We start from the raw sequence: 14854 nt of genomic DNA on the forward strand, positions 1-14854 counted from the left end.
GTTTCTTAAATGTTTCGTGGAATTCTCCAACGAAATCATTTAGGCCTGGAAATTTCCCTTTTTTGGGGGGAGAATTTGAAATTCAGTTTCTTCAGTGTTTATAAAACGATTAAGATATTCTTTCATACTGGGTAGGTTATGGTAGTTTGTGTTATTCAAAGAGTTGATCTATTTTATTTAAGTAGTCAAATTTATGTGTGAAGAGTTCATAATATTCCCTTCTTATTCTTTTGATGTCTGCAGGTCTGAACTGATCATACCCTTTTTTATTCCTCATAGTGGTAATTATGTTTTTTTTTTTTTAACTTGTTAGTCTTTGTTGAGAGATTTGAAATTATTGATTATATTGAAAAGCTGGCTTTTTATTTCTCTGTTCTTATTTTCAATTTCATTGATTTCTGCTCTTTATTAGTTTCTTCCTTTGTTTTGGTTTATTTTGCTCTTCTCATTCTAGCTTACTGAGGAGAGAAACAGTGATTGGTTTGAGACCTTTCCTCTTTTCTAATGTAAGCATTTAGTGCTTTAAATTTTATTCTCATTATTGCTTTAGCTATATCCCATATGTTTTGATATGTTGTGTTTTTCTTTTTTTTCATATCTGTATTTTTTAAAATTTATTTTGAGACTTTCTCTTTGTTAAACCAAATTATGTTGTTTAATTTCCAGGGGTTTTGGATATTTTCTTCTTTCTTCTCTCTTATTTATTGATTTCTAGTTTGATTCTTTTATAGTCAGAGAACTTATTCTTGCGTAACTCTCAATACTCTTGAATTTGTATATTCTGTGTTGGTGGGTGGAATGTTTGGTGATTGTTAATTTAGATTTTGTTCATTGATGATTTTGTAGATTTTGTGACCAGTAGTTCTGTCAGTCACTCAGAGAGAGGGGTGTTGAATGCTCCATACTGGTGGGTGTGTCCATTCCTCCTTTCAGGTCTATCAGTTTTGACTTTATGTATTTTGAAGATCTTTTGATTGGTGCATAAACCTTGAGCCTCAGTATGTCTTTTTGATAGATTGATCATTTATCATTATGTGGTGTGGTTCTCCATCTACTGATTTTCTTTCCTCCAGAATCTATCTGTCTGATCTATCAATCTTCTTTTAACATTTTTTAAATAATTCTAGATTGGTATGCAGTTGTAAAAAATCGCACAGAGACCCTGTGTACACTTTATCATATTTCACTTAGTAGCAAATTTTTATAAAACAGTTACAATATCACAAGTAGGATACAGTCAAAATTCAGAAAAGTTCAATCACCACAAGAATTCCTCCTGTTGCTCTTCTATATTCCGTCAAACCCATATATCTATAGCTTTTCACTATGCCCACTCTGGTCCTTAACCCCTGACAACAACTAATCTGTTGTCTGTTTCTTTAATTTTGTCATTTCAAGAATGTGAAATAAGTGAATCACAGCTAATATGTCACATTTTGGGATTTGCCAATATTTTTTAGCCATTTGCCTGTTGAAAAACTTCATGTTTGTTCCTCATTTGGAGCTGTTATGAATAAAGTTGCTATGAATAATCACATGCAATTTATTTGGTAAACACAAAATTTTCGTTTCTCTAAATGCCAAGAATGCACTTAATTGTTTTTTACTATTGAATTTGAGAGTTCTGATACTTTTCTCTTACTCCTTTTATCTCTGTCACGTTTGCTTCATGTATTTTGAGGCTCTGTCATTTGGTACATATCTTGCATTCTTTCTTTCATTTATTTTTTTTGTACATCCCCATTTATAGTCATTATGTCTTACTGGTGGATTGGTCTTTTTATCATTACATAAAGTCCCTTTTTTTAATTTGTAATTTTCTTTGCTCTAAATCTAATATGAATATAATCATTCCTGGTTTATTTTTTAATGTTTGCATGATATCTTTTTTCTGATGTTTTATTCTCAACCTATCTGTTGCTGAATTTGAAATGAGTTTCTTAGAAATAACATGTAGTTGAGTCCTTTTTTTCCATCCACTCTGTCTGCCTTGTAATTGATATAGTTAGAAAATTCATATTTAAGGTAATTATTGATACATTAGGGCTTATGTCTACCATTTCATGTTTTCTGTTTCTCCTTTATCATTTTGTTTCCAGGGGTTATCTTGTTACTTGAACGTTTTTTTAGGATTCCGTCTTGATTTACTTCTAGTGTTGTTTGGGTTGTATGGTTTAGTACAGTGTTCTTCCTGTTTGCTGTGGTAACATAACATTGTACACATGTGAAAGTGGATCAGCATCTCTTCCAATGAAGTATGAAAACCTTGCTTTCAATTAGGTTTCTTTCCCCACTTTTAAATATTGTTGTGAATATTAATACTGTTATAATTTTTATATCAGTCATCACAGGATTTACAAAATTCATGAGAATTTTGTTGTGTATACCTGTATTTCTGCTATTTCAATTCTTCCCTTTTGCTTTAAGAGTCTTTTATGACTTCTCTTAGTCATTCTTCAAAGACAGGTCTACTAATGGCAGATTCTATTAGTTTTCCTTTGTTTGGGGATGTCTATTTCCTCTTTATTGCTGAAGAGTAGTTTTGTTTATGCCATTGGGATTTGTTCAGCTTCTTGGATTTGTGGGTTGTTTTTTTGTTTGTTTATATTTTTTGCCCAACATGGAAAATTTGGGGGCACTATTTCTTCAAATATTTTTTCAGCCCCAGTGTCTCTCCTTTCTTTCTGAGCTTCTAGTAGTACCAGTGTTCAGTCATTTATCATCATTACACATGTATCTAAGACTGGTTTGGTTTTGGGTTTTGGTGTTTGTTTTTTCTTTTGTTTTCCAGTTTTCTCTAGTTTTTTTTTTTTTATCCTCTGTCTTCTTTACTATTGAGCCTATCCAGTATTTTTCTCTATGTTTTTCCAGTTCTATAATTCACATTTGGCTCCTTTTTAAAAATACTGTTTCTTTCCTGAGATTTTTCTCTTGTTTCATTTCTGAAACAATAGAGCTTGTAATTGTAAAATCATTTTTATGATGAATGCATTAAAATCCTTCTGAGATAATTCCAACATACCCTGTTCATCTCAATGTTGACAACACTTGTTTCTTGTTCTTTCATGTTGTAATTTGGCTTGCATCCTAGACATTGTGTCTGTTAGGAGATCCTGGGTCCTGTTTACATTATTTTACTTTAGTAGGCAATCATCCTATTCAAGTGTAACACACGGGTCCTAGCATACTTTTTGTGGGTTGTGGTTCCAGAGACAATTTTAGTTTTCAGAGCCTTTGCGGCACTTATCCTGCTTTGCTTTATGTATCTTATTCCATGAGGGCTCCCACTGGTCCATGATGGTGTTGCTTGAGGGAGATGAAATGAACAGCTTCTCCATGCAGACATGTGTGGTGTCTTAAGCCTCCCATGGGCTGGAGAGTTCTTGCTGTGCTCAGTGCCTTTTGTGGCAGTTAAATTAGGCCCGTGTTGCCGGCCATTCAGGGTCCCTCGGCTAGGAGGGACTCTGGGTCCCTACAAGAAAGACAAGCACTTACCAGGCCAGGACCAATTGTGGCAGAAAAACCCTCCCAGCTGTGACTCTGGGTTGAGAAAGGAAGTCTCAAGTATGACTTCTTTTCTTCTTGTTCAATTTAAGTTTATCTTCTGTTTTTGTGGTACTATCATTGTGCTTCGTTTATCCTGTGGTTCCTCTAGTTCAGTTTTAGTTTCCTCCATCTGATATGATTTCTTTTCTTTGTATTTCCAGTTATCCCCTGCTCCTGTCATACCTTTCAAGATCTTTTCTTCAGTTTTAGTTATGTTTCTGACTTAATTGTCCTTTCATAGCCTCTACTATGACTTAAAATTTTTTTTTACCTTAATTTGAAATCTGTTTACAGTTTTCATGTGTTTTGTTGGCAGATCTTTGGCGCACTTTTATTCTCTATAAAGACATGATTCTTTATCTGCTCTTATCTGTCCTTAGTTGTTCACACTCTTGGGGTAGAGCTCTGCCCTTTCGGGGTGAACTCTAACCGGTATTGTTATGCACACCCTCCTCTTCCATATTGCTCCTGTAGGACTCTACTAGTTCAGGCTCAGGTATTCATACTCTCAACTTATGTGTCAGTTGGGAGTTTGCCACTCTTTCTTCCTAGTTTTAATCTAAACTTAAGTTATGGGTGTTTTTATTGGATTTTTCGCTGCATTTTAATCTGCATAAGTTTTAAGAGAGGTAGATGGAATGTGATTCATACATATGACTTAGGTAGAAATACAGAAGCCTCTTTTTCAGTTTTCTGAATAGTTGCATTCCTAATAAATAAACAAAGAATATAAACAGACTGGTCAGGGTCCTATCTCTCTGCCTGTGTCTGATTCGGTTAGGATTCAGAGCCCTCCTACAATGTGAGAAAACCTGATTACCACTCATTTGTAGGGCAGCTCTGCGGCCCTGACAGAAGCTCTGGCATACAGGAGACTTATTTTTTCTTGTCAGCCACCCAAAAGGAGTGATCTAGACTATGGAACGATTTTGTCCTCCTGAAAGAGGCACCTGGATATTCCATGTCTTACTTCCTGTGATTATGATATAGTTTTCTGTTGTTTCTCTAGGTGAATGAGAAGTTTGCCAGAACTGAGGGGTGGGGGAGAATGTTAGACTGTCAGGGAAAAGAAGCAGAAAGACATTGAAGAGAGCCGAAAAATCTAATAAAGCTGCTAGCTCATGTCAGAAGAATTGGCATTGTACCAACAAAAATGCCTGCATTTTAATAATAGAAATTGTATACTGGAATACTAGAATATCAAAAACTAGAATTATAATTACACATGTAGGAAGTGTGATATTCTCTGCTAAGATTCCGGAAAGAGCTTTTCAAATAAATATTAAAATTATCCTTTGACTAAGTAACATTGTCAATTTTTTTCTGAAATCTTGAAATTTTTTTAGCTGAGAATTAGTGTATATGTTAAATTTATGGATACATCATTATTCAAACAAGCAAGTCAAGATTGCTCTTAATGTACTGCATTTTGTTTTTGGTGTGAGTATAACAAGCATCATTATAACAACATGACTTTTATCACATAGATTTTAGGAATGCCAGGGACTAAATCATTCTCTTAAAATAATTGCATATAGCAGAAATATCAGAATTATCCCCCATCCGCACTTCTACAGTACACAAAATCAAAAGTGTTCAAGTTTATTTTTTAAAAGTATGCTTTTGGATTAGTACTATTAGACGTGTGTTTCTCTGTATTTTGTCCTTAATCTGTATCACCTTTTCCCACCAAAATCTTGTATTTTCAATTCGCAGGATTTGGGTTTTGGATTTGGTCTTTTGTTTGCTGCTGATTATATATTATGAGTATACCATAGTTTATATAATTACTTCCTGTTGTTGGACACTTAGGTTTATCAGTTTTTACCATTCTAAATAATGCAGCAGTGGATTACTCTTATATGTTTTTAAGTGTTTCAGTAAGATTAATTAGTATAAGTAATTTGTAGATCCTTGATTACCAGGAATGAATGTTCAGGATTTCTGATATTAATTTCCAAGTTATCTCTGTAATATGGTTTTAATAAATCATAAACTCTTATTAGTGCTAGTTATAAATGAATGCCAAACTAAAATCAGTATTCTGTCTTTTCTCAGAGAGTTCTGGGAAATCGTTCATTCATTTACAGATGAGCAGAAAAGACTCTTCTTGCAGTTTACAACAGGCACAGACAGAGCACCTGTGGGCGGACTAGGAAAATTAAAGATGATTATAGCCAAAAATGGCCCAGACACAGAAAGGTAATTATTAATTTTTTTGTAGTTTTACATAGAATTATCCAAATCACATGAAATATTAGTTCAGAGAGTGTTTTTCTATTATTGTTTGAGGAAATTTTTAACACACTGGCCTAGTTCAAAACTATTACAGAGCTCACTTGATTTAAAATTTTGCAAATTGATATGATTCAATTTTTAGTTCATAATTTTTAAATTCAAGACCTTATTATGTATTCTATTTAAAAATGGTTGAATTGAGGCTTGGAAAATTGTTCAGCACTAGGTTTCATAATCTTAACATTTGAATCCAATTTCATAATCTTGGCATTTAATTTGTTCTCTATTATATAAGTTAATGTTTTTGTTGAGTAAGGATCATTCATGAACAGTAGTATATTTGAGGGTTTAAATATATAGAAATATATAGAAATGTCTGTGCCTCCCTTCTTTATTTCTATTAGCATTCCATATTATTTGATGTATTATTTGATGACTTTAATGTAAATTTGTTTATATTTGTTATTAAGTCATTTATATAACATATTGCCAAGAATATTTCTGACTGGCATTAAAGAACACAGACTTTGAAATCTTAAAAACCAAATTTGGGTATTCTCTCCACTTTAGAGTAAATTTGCTTCTCAGTGATGTCAGCTCTGTAGTGGGAATAATGATAGGTTTATTGTGAGAAGATTTAGTTAAGTGAGATCTAACAGTTAAATACCTGAAACAATGTCTGGTTTGTCATAATTCAGTGGATACAATATGTTATCATCAGTCATCACCATCTTCATTATCATCAGTATTGAGTAATATATAAGATAAAGACAAACTGATACTTGATAGCTGTACACAAAAAGCAAAAAGTTTGAGTTGCATTAACGTGTACTCTGCATTGCAAACCGTCTCAACTACAGGTACAATCTAAAAGTAGGACTTTTTAATGATGAGCATATTCCCCATGATTTATTTTCCTATTTTCCCCCCTTCTCCCTATTTAGGTTACCTACATCTCATACTTGCTTTAATGTCCTTTTACTGCCGGAATATTCAAGCAAAGAAAAACTTAAAGAAAGATTGTTGAAGGCCATCACTTACGCCAAAGGATTTGGCATGCTGTAAAAAAAAAAAAAAAAAAAAAAAAGAAAGAAAAGAAAAGAAAAAGAAAAAGAAAAAGAAAAAGAAAAAAAAGGAAAAAGAAATTTAAAATTTTAATAAATATAATGAGGGATAAAATTGGTGGTGATAGTGTCCCAGTACAAACAGGCTGTAAGATAGTGAACCACAGTAGTCACCTATGTCTGTGCCTCCCTTCTTTATTGGGGATATGTGGGCTGGAACAGCAGATTTCAGCTACTTATATGAACAAATCCTTTATTATTATTATTTTTTTTTTTTTGCGTGAAAGTGTTACTTATTCTTTCACTTGTATGTACAGAGAGGTTTTTCTGAATATTTATTTTAAGGGTTAAATCACTTTTGCTTGTGTTTATTACTGCTTGAAGTTGAGCCTTTTTGAGTATTTAAAAAATATATACCAACAAAACTACTCTCCCAAGGAAAATATTGCCACCATTTGTAGACTGTGTAACCTTCAAGTATGTGCTACTTTCGTCCCTGTATCTAACTCCAATCAGGAACTGTGTTTTGTTTTTTTTTTTTGTTTTTGTTTTTTGTTTTTGTTTTTTTTGCTTTTTTGTTTTTTTTTAAACAATTTGCTTTGAAACTTGAAGTCTTGAAAACAGTGTGATGCAATTGCTGCTGTTCTAGTCCCCAAAGAGTTTTCTGTGCAAAATCTTGAAATCAATAAAGATGGAAGGGAGAACTTGAAATGTTTTAACTGCAGCCCTCAGAACTTTACTTTTAGTGACAGCACAACAAATTAAAAACAACTCATGCCACAGTATGTCGTCTTCATGTGTCTTGCAATGAACTGTTCCAGTAGCCAATCCTTTTTCTAGTATATGAAAGGACAGGGATTATTTTGTTGTTGTTGTTGTTGTTGTTGTTGTTGTTGTTGTTTTAAGTTTACTGGGGAAAAGTGCATTTGGCCAAAAGAAATGGTAATCACGCCTGTTGCAAGAAAGCTAGGAAGTTTGTTGTTTATTATAAACACAAAGCATGTGAAAGTGCACTTAACATAAATTTTTTATTAATTACTTATTACCTGCATTTTAAATAGACAATCCAAAGTCTTCCCTTCATGTTGCCATCATCTTGTCTAATCAGCCATTTTATCAAGGCACATGATCAGTGTTGCAACATAATGGAAAGGATGGCTATTGTGCCTTGTTATTTAATCATACATTAAACAGACCTGGAAGTGAATGGAACTATTACTCTTAAGTCCTACTTACATTGTATATCCCCAAAGATTAAGTTTTACTTCAAAAAGTAAGTGTTAAATATTACTTTCATGTACTATGGAAAAGTACAAATAGGTTTAAATTACTGGGCGTTCAGAAGTACGTAGTTTCCCCTTTCTAGTCTTCTGTGTCTGTGATGTTAATTTCTTTTATTGCAATATAAAATAAAAGGATTATGTATTTTTAACTAAGGAGAGACATATGGATATATCCTTTTACTACAAGCTACATACAGCTGATGAGCTGAGCTTGTGCTTTGATGATTGTTTTAACAGACTACGATAGATCAGCCTGATGATTTGTGTGAAATTGGCAGGAAAAATACAGCTTTTCAAATCAGTGGAGGGGAAAATGGATGTCTTTCAGGATTATTTTAATTATTTTAGTAATTGAGACAGATCTGTTATGTACCATAATGCTAAATAAAACAGTGACATTTTTCATCATAATTTAGTGGGAAAAGAAAACAGTGCTTTCCATCTTGTGATAAGGTAACCTTTTTTTGTTGTTGTTTTTTCTGGGCCAGCCTTTAGAAACACTGTTAAGGTATGTACACTACCTTGATGCAAGGGACTCTCATGATACTACAGTCATCTTAAAGAGTGTCTCATCCATGTGCTTATGTATAATGAAAGGAGAGAAATCAAATACTCTGGGGGCATTTTATATAATAAATTCGTGAAGAAATGTGTGCTCTTCAGTTCTCAAGTTCTATTATCACAGTATTGAAGTTCTATAATTGTATTAACATATCTGTATGAAGTTTGTGAATGGTAATTGAGTATAGGTTATCAGATATAGAATTCACATCAAATAGACTTTTAACAAACAGTTCAAAATAAACCTACCCTTAAAAATATTTTAAGAGAAAAAGTCATTGGTTGTCCATACTAGCTGCTCTCACTTGCATAGTTATTTTCCTGGGCATGTTACCACTTCTCTTACCACTGCCTCCTGTTCACTACTGTTTACTAGAATGCCATTGAACAATATCTCAAGGAAGAGGAAAACAGAAATTTTGACTATGATGACTACTTCTACCCTAAAGTCTTACCATTAAAGTACTTTTTTTGTCTGGATACTCTTACATATTTTGATTCTCTGTGAATCAGCCCACAGTCTGCAGGAAGCTCTGCCAAAAACATGAACCATAAACTAAAATAATTAGCTTTCCAAATGAAATAGAAACTTGCTCTTACATTTTATTGTTTTAGAAAACTTCAAACATGCAACGTAAAAATACAACCTGCTGCCAAACTTTTCTGGAAACTGACAGCTTCAGCAAATGAGTTGGATTTCCTCACCCTATATACCACTATCCTGGGTTGTGGTTAATTTTATGATAAAATACAACTACAACTTCCCTAGTTTTATTTTGGGGTGCATACCTGTGTAGGAAGATGAATATCCAAAAAACAAAGCCTTAAAAATGAGGCTTCAAACTGAATTTGCTGATGTTCATTCATTCATGATTGTGACCTAGCAATATCACTCTGTTCTCCTTATACAGCTGCTGAGATTTCAGACCCCTTTTGGGGTTTTTCTCAAGAATTTCTTAGTCTGTTAGAAGGATTGTTTTCCCAAAGCTACTTTATTTGTAGTCTTGATTTCCCTTACCTTCTCATGCACTTTCCATATTTTTTTTTAACTTCTACTAGCTCCTTAAGGATCATCTACCCTTTCCACCTTTTCTGTGAGCCACCAAAGAATTAAAAAACAAACTTCAGTTTTCTCCCTCTTTTGCCTTCTACTCAATGTTATTAGTCTATAATTTCCTGGGGAAGACTGTTAACAAAATGCAAAGTCCCAAGGCTTTCCCCCTTCTCCGTTCAGATCCAGTAAGTTGGCATTTGTTAACCACTGCAAGATTTTGATGCAAATGTCTCACTGTGAGAACTGCTTAACCCACTGAAAATGGTCTTCTGTAGAATATTCAAAACCACCCCAATTGCCAGTATGAACCTTGCCAGCACCTTGAACTTAATTTGGCTGCTACTCTGTTTTTCAGTTGGATGTATACTATCCAGATCTTGGATGGATACTATAATTCTACTTAGTTTTTTGTCTTTACTTGTCCAGTTATCTCTGGTCAACCTCAACCACTCCTGGAGATTCTTGTATAAATCCATATTTTTTGCTCAGACTCTAGCCCCAGGAGATCTTTCTGGTACCTCAAAGTTTATACCAAAACATCATCTTGCATCGCTACCTACTGTTAATTTGTTTCTTCCTTAAAAGGATCACTTTCAGCCCCGTCATCGAAATCCTTCGTGTCTCAGTTGTCACAGTTTATATCAATTTTTTTCCCCTCCAGTCTTCCCAGTTGGTTGTTGTCCTTCATCATACTTTCAGGTCCTGGTTGCTTTTGATAGTTTCCTAAAACTACCCTGACTGTAACCTCTTCCAATCTTTTTCATTCTGCTAAAACATTTTTGTTAATTTTTCAATATCCCCTGCTTCAAAATTTGTTCCCCTTTGAATATTCTTCAAACTTGGCAGCCAAAGCTCTCCATAAACTGGGCTCCAAATGGTTTTCCAATTTTGCCATCTGTTACAGGCACTTCTCTCCCTGCATGCTCACCCAACATCTTCATTTTGTGCTTAATTATTTCATATTTCTCAAGGACCCTTCAAAACCAAACTTTAAAACACTTCACCCATGAAGATTTTGTTGATCCCTGACACGGACCCCCTCCCCCCAGGTGCTTGTGTGACTTCACAGCAATTCACACTTCCCATAATAGCTCAGCTTGGTGGAGCACATTACTTATTTAAACAGCAAAGGAATCCCCAGGGGGTTTTCCCCCATAACCATTCCCTAGGATGTGAGCAGATTCATGAAAAGGTTATGTTTGTCATCTTCCCACCAGTTTGTCACTACTCGAATGATTGAAAATGACTCAGCATGCAACAATGTTCAGTGAAGCTTCCTGTTTTTTCACTAAAAATGGCCTCTGTCTCCTCGTCTCCTCCCCACAACTCCCCCCTCCATGCACGCACACCCTGAATTCTTTATTACTATTAAGCATTGAATGTAGCTAAATGACTTGCCTCTTGAAGTGACTCCGGATCAATGACTGAATGACAGATAAATGACAGATTTCCTTGAGAGCAATATTGTGTGACTTCCCCAGCCCTACCTTTTGGATGTGCTCTTGAACCAGGAGCCTCTGAGCAGTCCTGCTGTCTGGCCGCACTCCTCATGGAGATGCGGGCAAGCATCTTTACACCATCTCACTGTTGCCAGCCCTTCATGTCTGTCAAAGAACAATCCTCTGCCAAACACTATGCTTTTACACTAAATGAAGCACCATGATGAATTCCTGTTTATCCAGAACCTCATTACCATTACTACAAATCAATTCTCAAATCAGGATTCATGGATTCATTTGAACAGGACCTGGAGTAGTTATCCTAGCTATCATCTGGTCTTTAGCAAACTAGAAAATGGGATAAGCATGTGTCTGGTACATGGTACACAGTTGTTGAGGATGCAGTCTACAGAGTCAGATGACTGGGTTTCAGTCCTGGCCCTGCCTTTCCCTCAGCTTATATTATATCCAAGCGTATCTCATTGCTGGCTATCAGGATTCAGTGAAGTTGAGGTACAGATGCTAGACAACCTGGTGCAAGACCTCCTGAGAGAGACAGAGATAGGTACTTTGAATATTTGCCAGTTAAAGGAAGAATCCATTGAGAGGTTGGAGATAATTACAATGAATTTCTTTTGCAGGAGTTGACCCTCCCTCATCCACCTCAAAGTAGAGGAAGGGTACTTCCCTCATCTTTTTGTTTTTGTTTTTTCTAATTCAGGTAAAATTCATGTAACAAAATTGACCACTTTAAAGTTGTATAATTAGTGGCTTTTAAAATATTCATGAAATTGTACAACCATCACCATTGCATACAGAGCATTTTTATCACTGTAAAAAAAAATGTGCCCATTAGGAGTGACTTTATTCTCCCCTCAGTAATTCCCTCCCCCCCCTCCAATTCTCCTACACAAACCAAAACCCCTGGTAATCACTAATCTTTCTGTCTGTAGATTCCCCTATTTGGGACATTTCATATCAATGGAATCGTGCAATATGTGGCCTTTTGTATCTGACTTTTTACTTAGAACTATGTTTTCAAGGTGCATCTATGTTGTAGCATGTATCAGTACTTCATTTCTTTTTATGGCTGAATAATATTTCACTGTATAGATATACCATATTTTTGTTCATTCATTTGATGGATATTTGTGTTATTTCTGCTTTTTGGCTATTATAAATGCTACTACTCTGAACATTTGTGTACAGGTTTCTATGTGAATATGTTTTTATTTCTCTTGGTTATGTGCATAGGAGTGAAATTGTTGGGTCATATGCCTACTCCTTTCTAGGAACTATCAAACTTTTCCAGACTATTTTTGACATTTCCACCAACAGTGTGTGAGTGAGAGTTCCAATTTCTCTACATCCTGGCTAACACTTATTATTGACATTTTTATTCTAGCCATCCTTGTAAGAGTGAAGTATTACATGGTTTTTGCATTTCCCTAATGACTAATAAGGCTGAGCATCTTTTCATGTCCTTTTGGCTATTTGTTCATCTTTGGACAAATGTGTATTCACATACTTTACCCATTTCTTAATTGGGTTCTTTTTATTACTGAGTTCTTTATTCTGGGTGCAAGTTCTTTACCAATTAATTACTTGCAAATATTTCTCACATTCTTTGGATAGTATTTTCACTTTCTTAATGGTGCTCTTTGAAGCACAAAAGTTTTAATATAGTGATGTCCAAATTTTCTTTTTTTTTTCTTTTGTGATTTGTGCTTTTGTTATCATATCTTTAAAAAAAATTACCTAATCCAAGTCATACCTGTTTTCTTTTAAATGTCTTATAGTAAGGTCTTCGATCCATTTTTGCATATTGTGCACTGTGGAAGTCCAGCTTCATTCTTTGGCTTGTAGATACCCAGTTGTCCAAGCATAGTTGCTCAAAAGACTTGTTTCCCTATGAATGGTCTTGGCACCATTATTGAGAAGTAATTGCTCATAAATATTAGACTTACTTTTAGGCTTGCAGTTTTATTCCATTGATTTTTATGTCTGTCCTAATGCCAGTACCACACTGTCTTGATTATCATAGTTTAATTACTGTAGGTCAGATTTGAATTTGGGATTTGTGAGTCGCCCAAGTTCCTTTCGCAGGTCCTTTTGTCTATTTGAGGTCCCTTGCAGTTCCATATGAATTTTACAATCAACAAAACACACAGGTGGAATTTTGATACGGATTGTGTTGTGTTTAGAGGGAATATTGCTATTTTTGACAACATAAAGGTTTCCAATCCATGAACATGGAATCTCTCTCCCATTTGTTCAGTCCTTTTTTTTCATTGATGTTTTATAGATTTCAGTGTACAAGTCCTGACTTCTTTGATTAGATATTTTCCTAATTGTTTTTGATGCTACTATAAACAGAATTGTTTTCTAAATTTCATTTTTGGATTGCTCATTGCTAGTATATAAAATATAAGTAATTTTTATATGATAATCTTGTATTCTGCTTGCTTGCTTTTTTTTCCCCTCCCTCTCTCTCTTTCTCTTTCTTTCTTTCTTCTTTCTTTCTTTCTTTTTCTTTCTTTCCTTTTTCACCTTCCTTCCTTCCTTCCTTTCTTTCTTTCTTTCTTTCTTTCTTTCTTTCTTTCTTTCTTTCTTTCTTTCTTTCTTCCTTTTCTTTCTTTCTTTCTTTTTTCTTTCCTTTTTCTCTTTCCTTCCTTCTTCCTTCCTTCCTTCCTTCCTCTTTCTTTCTTCTTTCTTTCTTTCTTTCTTTCTTTCTTTCTTTCTTTCTTTCTTTCTTTCTCTCTCTCTCTCTCTCTCTCTTTCTTTCTTTCTTCTTTTCTTTCCTTCTTTTTCCTTCCTTCCTCCCTTCCTCCCTTCCTCCCTTGTTTCTTTTTTCTTTCTTTCATTCCTTAGGAGATTTTACATCTAGCACCATGCATTCGTGGATAGAAATGATTTTTCTTCCTTTCCACTCTGGATTTCTTTTGCTTGTTCTTCTTGCCTAAGTGCCCTGGCTAGCTCTTCTAGTACAATATTGAATAGAAGTGGCAGGAACAGACATCTCTTCTTGTCCTTGATTTTAAGAGGAAAGCGTTTAGTCTTTCACTGTCATGTGTAACGTTAGCTGTTTTTCATAGATTCTTCAGGTTGAGGAAATTTTCTTCTATTCCTAGTCTGTTGAGTGTTTTCACAAGAAAGGATATTGGATTTTTGTCAAATGCTTCTGCATCCAATAGAGTATATTATTACATTGATGGATTGAACCAACCTTGCATTCATGAGCTAATCCTACTTGCCCATAGTGCACAAACCTTTTTAGATGCTGCTGGATTTGGTTTTAGTATTAGAATATTTGTGTTGATAAGAAATATTGGTCTGTAGTTTTCTTATCTGATTTTGATACCAGAATAATACTGTTTTCATAGAATGAGTTGTAGGTTTTCCTTCATCTTTAACTCAGTGAGGTATGTTTCAAAATGAACTACTTGGAGACCTTGATCCTGTGATCTTTAGATTTGGGGGAACACAGGGATGGTACATGACTCTTCCTGGAAAGGGTCCTTGAGTAAGGTTTGACTGAAGGAGTCTGTGACAACTGAATAAAGGACACATTCACCAATAATGGGGCTGAGCTGTATGTTTCCTGTGTGCCAGATGTGGTGTAAGAGATGATCCGTCTTGAAAATTACCCTACACATGTGGGCTTCTTGC

The 14854-nt window shown here is 34.7% G+C and overlaps 1 protein-coding gene across 8 annotated transcripts in view; it reads left to right on the forward strand.

Annotated features, from left to right (window-relative positions):
• The window catches only part of UBE3A (ubiquitin protein ligase E3A), a 95820-nt gene extending 86868 nt beyond the window's left edge, over positions 1-8952 (forward strand). For all 8 annotated transcript variants that reach the window (XM_077868533.1, XM_077868508.1, XM_077868543.1 and 5 more), the window contains 2 exons: positions 5605-5748; positions 6729-8952. In XM_077868533.1, coding sequence (XP_077724659.1) covers positions 5605-5748; positions 6729-6849 — 265 coding nt within the window. In that variant the 3' untranslated portion in view covers positions 6850-8952. The remainder of the gene's footprint in view (positions 1-5604; positions 5749-6728) is intronic.
• The last annotated feature ends 5902 nt before the right edge of the window (positions 8953-14854 follow it).

The sequence above is a fragment of the Canis aureus genome, chromosome 2 (genome assembly GCF_053574225.1).
Source record: "Canis aureus isolate CA01 chromosome 2, VMU_Caureus_v.1.0, whole genome shotgun sequence".
Classification (NCBI taxonomy): Eukaryota; Metazoa; Chordata; class Mammalia; order Carnivora; family Canidae; genus Canis; species Canis aureus.